Genomic DNA, 9240 nt, shown 5'->3' with positions numbered 1-9240 from the left:
AAAGACACCATTTCGAGCGTGGCCGTTTTTGTGCAGGTGATACGTAAAAGCACCCACTACACTCTCTGAGTGGTTGGCGTTAGGAAGGGCATCCAGCTGTAGAAACTCTGCCAAATTAGATTGGAGCCTGGTGTTGCCATCCGGTTTCACCAGTCCTCAGTCAAATCGTCCAACCCATGCTAGCATGGAAAGCGGACGTTAAACGATGATGATGATGATGATGATGATGATTCTCTCTTACTCTTTTATTTGTTTCAGTCATTTGACTGCGGCCATGCTGGAGCACCGCCTTTAGTCAAACAAATCAACCCCAGAACTTATTCTTTGTAAGCCTAGTACTTATTCTGTCTGTCTCTTATACTGAACCACTATGTTACAGGGATGTAGACTCACTAACATTGGTTGTCAAGTGATGGCGGTGGGTGCGGGGAAAACACTGACACACAAACATATACATACATATTTCAGTTTCCGTCTACCAAATCCGTTCACACGGCTTTGGTTGACCCGATGCTATAGCAGACACACAGTGAGACTGAGCTCAGAACCATCATGTGGTTGGTAAGCAAGCTACTTATCACACAGCCACTCCTGTACCTATGTATGTATGTATATATGTATATATATACGAGACCAAAGTGTATGTACACTGCAGTGTGTATATAAGAAAGAATACATTTGTGTGTCAGTGTTTGCCCCCTCCCCAGCCATTGCTTGACAACCGATGTTGGTGTATCTACATCCCTGTAACTTAGCGGTTCATCAAAAGAGATCCAATAGAATAAGTACTAGGCTTACAAAGAATAAGTTCTGGGGTTGATTTGTTTAATTAAAGCCGGTCTCCAGCTTCCAAGGAATCTAATGCTCTTAGCTTAGATTTTCCTTGGGGCTGGCCAGATTGGAGCAGTCTCGAGTATTACAAGCCAAAACTGCAAAGATAATTTGGAACTTGACTGACAAAAGAAAACTCTGAATGAGGTGGATGCAAACTCAACTGATGGTGTCCCAGCAATCCTCCTCAAATCGTGTATGTGTGCCCTGGCAAAACCCCTCCTGATTCTCTTCCAGAGCTTTCTTGCAAATGGCAGGCTGCCCAATCTATAAAGGGGGAAGCAGAGCAGATGCCAAAAACTATAGGCCTATCTCTCTGACATCACACACCAGCAAAGTCATGGAACAGATAGTCAGAGGGAAACTAATTGCATTTCTTGAAGAAAATAACTTGCTGAGTGATACCCAGCATGGCTTTCGACTAGGTAGGAGCTGCTTGATCCAGCTCTGACAACATTATGACTGGGTATTGAGGCAGTCACTCAACAACTCAAATGTATACGAAAATAAGGATGGAAAAAAACGGAGAAATGTTACACAAATGCAAATAACAAGACATAACAATAGGTGTCTTTCGATGACACCTGTTGTTAAGACCTGTTATTTGCATTTGTATTTGTATAACATTTCTCCGTTTTTTTCCCAGACTTGTTTTCGTATACATTCACTGCCTTCTTCCAAGGAATCTAATGCTCTTAGCTCAGTTTTTCCTTGGGGCTGGCCAGATTGGAGGAATCTCAAGTATAACCAGCCGAAATTGCAAAGATAATCTGGAACTCGGCTAAGAAAAGAAAACTATGAATGACCCATCCTTGTTTTCTTTGTATCGTCTGTCTGGATGTTTTGCATTCTTATCTCATTTTTGTATTTTTTATATATAAAAATATAGCGGCATATGTACACTTTGGTCTCTTATATGTATGTATGTCTGTGTATGTATGTATATGTATATACATATATGTATGTGTATATATATATGTATATACAAATAATAAATGAGTATATGCATATATACGTACAGGTATGTGCATACCTACGTCTACCTGTATATATAGGTGCATATCTGGGTACAGGACATTGCAAACAAAACGTAGACAAGAAAATAATAATAACCAGAGTACAGAAAACACACAAGCCACATAGAGAACATTTTCCTTCATCAGCTACCCCCGTTTTAACACCAGCGTTATATATATATATATATATATATATATATATATATATATATATATATATATATATATATATATGGTTATGCTGATATTGAAACAACAGTTTATAACATTGTTCAAGATTGCCGTGGACTATTTACTGTGAAAAATACTAACAAAAATAAGGAAAATACAAAATTAAATTAATTATTATTGATCTATAAAATAAATGGTATAATTAAATATTAGAATTAAAATATATTAACAAACTCTAGATAAAGTGTAAGCATGTTAATTAAAATTGATTAAAACAAAAGATTAATTTTCTTGTTCAATCTTCTAGCACTTGACGGCACATTGTTACATTCATTGCATGATTCTAATGATTCTAAACATACTATGGTAGTAAAAGTATTTATGAATGGTAAGTTGCAAGGGCAACCAGAAAAAGTCATCGTACCTCTCCTCCACTTCATCCTGCCTTTGCTTGAAACATTGATCAGTAGTTGAAGGTGTTACTTTCATGATACCATACCAAATTACTTGCATGACTTTTCTCACTGAATAATTAAGGAATCAGTCTCTCTATGGAGATAGGTATTAGGTGTCAGGAATGGTGTTTAACCCTTCAGCATTCAGATTACTTTGTCAAATGTACTTCTTATTAATTCGCATTGTTTTAAATCTAACATTCATTATCTTGTAGCTTCAAGATAATTATGATGTGATTGTTTATTTTTAGAATGTCATTGTACGGTAAATGTGAGAACCCAAATCTGTCTGGTCTGAACATAAAACCAGATATGTCCTGTTTAAATGCTAAAGGAGTAAATGTAACATCTGTCTCAAATACAGAGTTATGACTTGTTTGTTGAAGTATGCCTTGTCTCTCCTGTGTGTGTGTATTATATGTGGGTGCATTTTATCTTTTGCCTGTTTCAGTTATTAGACTGCTCCCATGCTGGGGCACAACCTTGAATTTTTAGCTGAACAAATCATCCCATCTACTTAGATTTTTTTAAGCCTGGTTCTTATTCTATCAGTTTATTTGCTGGACCACTAAGTTACGGGGGCATGAACACCAGTTGTCAAGTGGTTGTAATGGTGCGGGGCATAGACAGAAAGACACACACACACACATGATGAACTTCTTTCAGTTTCCGCCTGCCAATCCACTCAAGGCTTTGGTCGGCCCAAGGCTATAGTAGAAAACACTTACCCAAGGTTCCACACAGTGGAACTGAACCCAGAACCATGTGGTTCGGAAGCAAGCTTCTTACCACACAGCCACACATACACACACACATATATATTCCCACTTGAATGTGAATGTTCTATTAGAACAAACTGTACTGCTTGTTACAGTTGCCATAGGAGAAACCTTCATATGGGCTTTCGGTGCAAAATGCATGTTTGGTGGAGATTTATCTCCCTGCTAGGGATATAAACAGGAGTGTATTTTACACCAAAAACATATATGAGAGTTTCTTTCATGATATCTACTACAGTGAAGTTTGTTCTAACAAAACATCCTCATTTAATTGGGAATAAATATTATCTCTTGGTATTAATACTGCCTCTGTTGCTAATTTATATTTTTTAACAAGCTCACTGGCTAATTGTAATGTCAGTGCCTGTTCAGGCACTGATTTTCTATACATTACTAGTTGGGAGATGAGTTGTTGCTATCTCTAGCAGACAAGCGCCCACCAACAGTGAGACCAAGGAAGGTCAAAATCCCATGATCTGTTGGTCCCAGCGCTGGAGTTAGTGGTGACTCATCTCCCCACAAGCTTCCATTTTGCATCAAAAGCCTATGTGAGAGTTATCTCATGGTATCTGCTGCAGTAAAGTTTGTTCAAACAGAACATCCACGTTCAAGTGGGAATGAATATTACCTCTCAGTATTAATACTACCTCTGTTGCTAACATATATATTTTTTATGTATATATACACACGGGCACACACAAACTGCTGATTAGTCAATAAATCCAAAGACTGTAGCTCAATTAGAGCAAATACTACAGCAAAAAGATCAATCGTTAGTTAAAAAGAGACTGAAGTTACTATTAGAGTTATTAAACTTTCTGGTTGTCTGCTTTCATATAAATAAGGTATCCCAATTAATTTTAACTCTAATTCAAGTTTTAGTTTGAATGTGTTGACATGTGCTTTAAAAAAACTTCAATGTTTGTTGTTAGTTTCATTCTATTGGGTGATACAAGCAGTGTTTAAGGTATAAATTCTAATTAAAGAAAGATGAGTTGAGATCTTGTGTAGCTTGCTATGATGCTTAAGCAGCAGTATGTATACATTCAGCACATGGCATTTGAAATATCTTACGTGAATGCTTAAATGTTTCACTTTTTCTTTCAGATTGGACCAGTATCACATCCTGGTAATTTGATAGTTGCAGCAGTAGTGATCAATGATGTTCCCACACACTGTCGAAATATGCTTACAAAAGGGACAGCACAAGAAGAGGTGCATTAATATTTTATTACTTATTAGAGAATGTTTCCCTTCTGTGCATGCATGTGTTTTAAATCATTTCTAGAAGACATTTTTGAACTTTTAATTCCATCTTTGTATATACCATGTTGAAATCCACTTCATCTTAAATGCCGCTCACAAACTATGCTCTGTCTACTTCAAATAGCTACATGTGAATCTGAGAAATTATTATTATTAATAATTGTTAATTATCATTGACATTGAATTGAAGAATCATTTGTGTGTTCAAGGGAATGTCTTGCTGTATTTCAGCAGTTCAACTCCTGCTGAAGTCAACTTTGCCTTTCCTCTCTCCAGGGTTGATAAATTAACCCTTTAACATTTAGATTCCTTCGTCAAATGTATTGCTTATTTATTCACATTGTATTGAATTAATCACACATTATCTTGTAGCATTACTATTGTTTTTATTATTATTATTATTATTATTATTATTCAGTTCTATATTTAAGAGATGAGGGATTATGTACATTATTTACATTTAACGGATATGTGTCCTCATCTTGTTTGTTGTTAAGACAATGTTTTGGCTGATATACCCTCCAGACACCTGATGAAAGCTGGAGGGTATATCAGCCGAAACGTTGTGTTAACAACAAACAAGATGAGGACACATATCCGTTAAATGTAAATAATGTATTATTATTATTATTATTATCATTATTATTGGGTTTGTCCCAAAAGTAATGCAAAATTAGGCAGAACATTATTTGCTGGCATAAGGCATTGAAATTGCATATCTTGGTTGAGTAACTCTTCCTCTCTACAAAGGGACTAAATATAGTCTCCATCACAATCGATGCAGTTGTACCATCACTAATCCTAACTTTCAACTTCTCTTTGTAAAAGTTCATGTGTGCTCTGTTGTACCCACTTCTTCACAGCCATTCTTACTTCATCAGTATCATTGAATTTCTGTCCTTGAATGAACTGAACAGGTGGAAATTGGAAGGTACCAAATCCAAGCTGTACAATGGATGGAGGGCCATTCACCAGCCTAATTTGCCAATTGTTTGATCTGTTACCAAAAATGTGTGCAGTCATGCATTATCATGGTATATGTGGGTTGTTTTTAGATTCTTGATTGGTTTCTTTCTCCTAATGACTCGGCTTCTCTAAGTTTCAATGTACTGCTTGTTGTTCATGGTACAGCCATATTTCAGAAAATCAAAGAAGATTGATGTCTTTGTCATGAAAAAAAAAAAACACAGTCACCATGATTATTTGTGCCAATCACTGGCTCTTGATCTTGTTAGGACTTATTCTATGGACTGAGCCATCTGGATTGTTTCTGTATCATAAAGAAATGACCATGTTTCATCCCCTGTTATTAAATTGGGGGAGGAAGAAAGTCTTCATTGGCTTCAAGTACTTTTAGCAGATTAAGTCAGACTTCTACTCTTCTTTTCTTCTTATCAGATATTAATTACTGAGATTCTCATTTTGCACACACTTTCCAGTACCTAAAATCTATCTTGTGGAATGTATTGTGATCACAGTCAAGTTGTACAACAGGCTCACAAATTGTGACTTATCTGTCTCCATGAATCAACTTGTCTATTGTCTAGTAATTCATGTCAGTGGTCACAATTGACAGTCTACCACTGCATGGTTTATCTTCAATGCAGGTTTTCCTCTTCATCAAACTTTTCCATCTATATGTGCACATTGCTCTTGTCAGTGGTGTCATCACCAATAAATATCTTGTAACCTTCTGTGGATGTCAGACAGCTTGTGCCCCACCTTTGTCAAGAACTCAGTGAAGAGATGTTGTTTCTAAATAGAACCCATTATTTGCCAGCAGTGAAGAACTTGAAGAAGAGTTACTATAGAAGAAGTATTACTCTCCCATCATGTGCAGTTGGTCTCTTCAGATTTACTTGTGTTGCTATTTAAAATTTTTCATTGTGATATCCTTAAAACATTGCAAGGACCACAATTTCAAAAATACTATCTAAAACTGTTTTCTAAAAAGATCAGCCATTACCTTTGCACCAACCTGATATATTTATTTATATGTAATCTTATATCTCTTTTTATGTTTATATAGATATCAAAACTGAGCGGAGCTTCTGTTTCTACAAGAGGCAGATATATGAGTCCTGAAGATAAAATAAAATTTGCAGGGCAAGTAATCCTATAAAACTGTTTAAAAGTCATTTCAACACACACATACACTAGAATGTTACTACAGTAATATCACTTGACATTTCAAAGACCTGTATAACTTTTATTTATTTATTGATTATGTTTTATCAGTTGGTTGAAGTTAACAATGTCAGTAAGTTGCAAGATAGGAATAGTATGGGAGCATGTGCTTTAACAGTGCGTCACTGCATTACCAGGATGATTACTTCTTTGCACCTCTCAGGCAACAACCTTCCAACCTAAGGGTCTGTTTTGGGGTAATTGTTGCTGGTGAGGGCTTTACGAGGTCAAATTGCAAATCCTACCTTAACATTTTTTAGTCACCTTTAAGACACACAGAGGAAACATTGGATCTATTTTTTGATATACCAATCCCCTCACAGCACATACACAGTAAGATACTTTAAATATAAATGTATTAACTCTTTAACATTCAGATTACTCTGTTTTAAATGTAATGCTTATTTATTCATTTTGTTTTGAATTAATCATGCATTATCTTTTAACTTTAAGATTTTGATAATGTAATTGTTTATTTTTATAATAACATTGTAGGATAGGTGTGAGAAGCTGGATCTGTCTGAGATACTGCATTTCTGTCCATTAAAGTTTGAGTGTGACTTTTTCTATTCTAGGTTGAAAGAACTTTACAAATGTGTGACATAATTGCTTTCTCTCCCCCACTTCTCTCTCTTTCTCCACCTTACAAATGATATTCAGATGGATCCTAGTTCACTTGCATACATTAAACCAGTGATTCTCAACCAGGGTCCATATGGCCCTTGGGGGGTTCATATTAAATTTTTTTTGTTAAAATTTATCTGCAACAAAAGGCTCATGCTTCTACAATACATCAAGTATTTTAAGATTTTTTTTTTATGCAGTTCCTAATAATATAATATAATATAACATGATTATTTAAACATCAACTGGTTAGCAAAGTCCATTCAAGTAAAATAGGAACCAAAGGAGTCTGTAGGTAAAAAATGGTTGAGAACTACTGCATTAGACTAAAGTTTTCCAAAAACTACTTGACAAATCAATATACTTTTTAATTTCTTCATCTTGGCAGTATTAAAAGTTATGCTTTGCCATTAATAAACAACTAGCTGGATTAACTAGCACATTAACTTTCAGCTGCATATAGGAAGAAAACCTCAATTTTCTTAACAATGACTTATAAGCCAAGGTAGCAGCAATATGGAATCATGGTTCTGATAACCCAATATGATTTCATCAATCTTGAAGGGCCTGCAAAGCCTCTTCTTCCAGACCAAACCTGCAAATTTTCCAGGTGTTTGTCTTTGCTTGAAGGCAAGCTACATATGATTGCACTGTCTGAAGACATTTTCATTATCTGATTAAGAGCAAAGGCCAAATAATAACTACAGTTAGGTACAGAGGAGAATGACAGCCAACACTTATTTTCTTGTGTAAAACTTATCAGGTGTACTATTACAAATAGATATCCAATTCATCAAATGAGAGTGTAATGGAGATATATGAGACATTGTGGCCACCTGTATCATTACAGTAAAGATAATAATCACTCATTATATCAATAATTGATATAATAGCATACATGCATTCACTTGCACAAAGTTGCTAATTTCTCTATAAAATGATGATCTGATACTTTCTACTCTACTCAAAATCTGAGTGAGTGCTGATAAAGTTGTGTATTTAGCATCATTGTTGATGTGATTTTGATTTTGTATTATTCTTAACCCATTTTGCTTCTATTTAACTTTAGCTATGGCTTTCAAGAAATATGTATATGATGCTCGTATCAATATTTCAGTCAAATATATTTTCATTGAATTTATATTTAGTTATGTCTCTTTGCGTTCTGTGTTCAAACCCTGCTATGGTTGTTTTTTTACCTTTCATATTTCTGGGGTTCATATAATTGATTGACTCCCCTTGAATTAGTGTATTCTTGTTAGAAATCTAATTTAACTTTCTGGTCCTTCATGATGGGTGTTGGGTGTTTAATTCATGGTTCATTAACTATAAACTGGAAATAGATGTTTTTGCATTATACTAATCTGACTTTGCTTTGGAACTCAAGTGTGTTGGGTCATCACTGATGATTCTTTGTATGTGAATGTATGTGTATCATCATCATCATCATTTAATGTCCTCCTTTCCATACTGGCATGGGTTGGATGGTTTGACAGGAGTTGGCCTAGCTGAAGCCTGTTTTGACATGTTTTTTTTTTATGGCTGGATGCCCTTCCTAACACCAACCACTCCACAGAGGGCAGAATACATTTTACATGGCACCAGCACAAGTGAGGTCAGTTTTGGCATAGTTTTTACAGCTGGATGCCCTTCCAAATGCCAACCACTTCACTGTGTGGGCTGAATACCTTTTAAGTGGCACCTGCACTGACAGGGTCACCAAAAATAATAATGATCTTATTGTGTAGTGCTCAAGTGCACTTCAACTCATCAGAAAGAGCAACCAATACTCCATGAACAGTACATAGAATATGCACAGAAACTGAACAATGAATTAGTCTTCAAAAATAATGTATGTATCTCTGTGTGTATCATTGTTTAATGTCTGCCTCCTATGCTGGCATGGGTGGG

General features: G+C 35.6%; 1 protein-coding gene across 5 annotated transcripts in view; it reads left to right on the top strand.

Annotated features, from left to right (window-relative positions):
* Positions 1-9240, top strand: part of LOC106880617 (KH homology domain-containing protein 4) — a 123877-nt gene that overhangs the window by 63868 nt on the left and 50769 nt on the right. For all 5 annotated transcript variants that reach the window (XR_001410763.2, XM_014930638.2, XM_014930636.2 and 2 more), the window contains 2 exons: positions 4360-4467; positions 6548-6624. Coding sequence is in view for 4 of the 5 variants with exons in the window: in XM_014930638.2 (XP_014786124.1) it covers positions 4360-4467; positions 6548-6624 (185 nt within the window). In the remaining variant the exon portion in view is untranslated. The remainder of the gene's footprint in view (positions 1-4359; positions 4468-6547; positions 6625-9240) is intronic.

The sequence above is a fragment of the Octopus bimaculoides genome, chromosome 15 (assembly GCF_001194135.2).
Source record: "Octopus bimaculoides isolate UCB-OBI-ISO-001 chromosome 15, ASM119413v2, whole genome shotgun sequence".
Taxonomy (NCBI): domain Eukaryota; kingdom Metazoa; phylum Mollusca; class Cephalopoda; order Octopoda; family Octopodidae; genus Octopus; species Octopus bimaculoides.
Note: the sequence above shows the minus strand (reverse complement) of the source record. Positions and strands in the feature narration are given on the sequence as shown.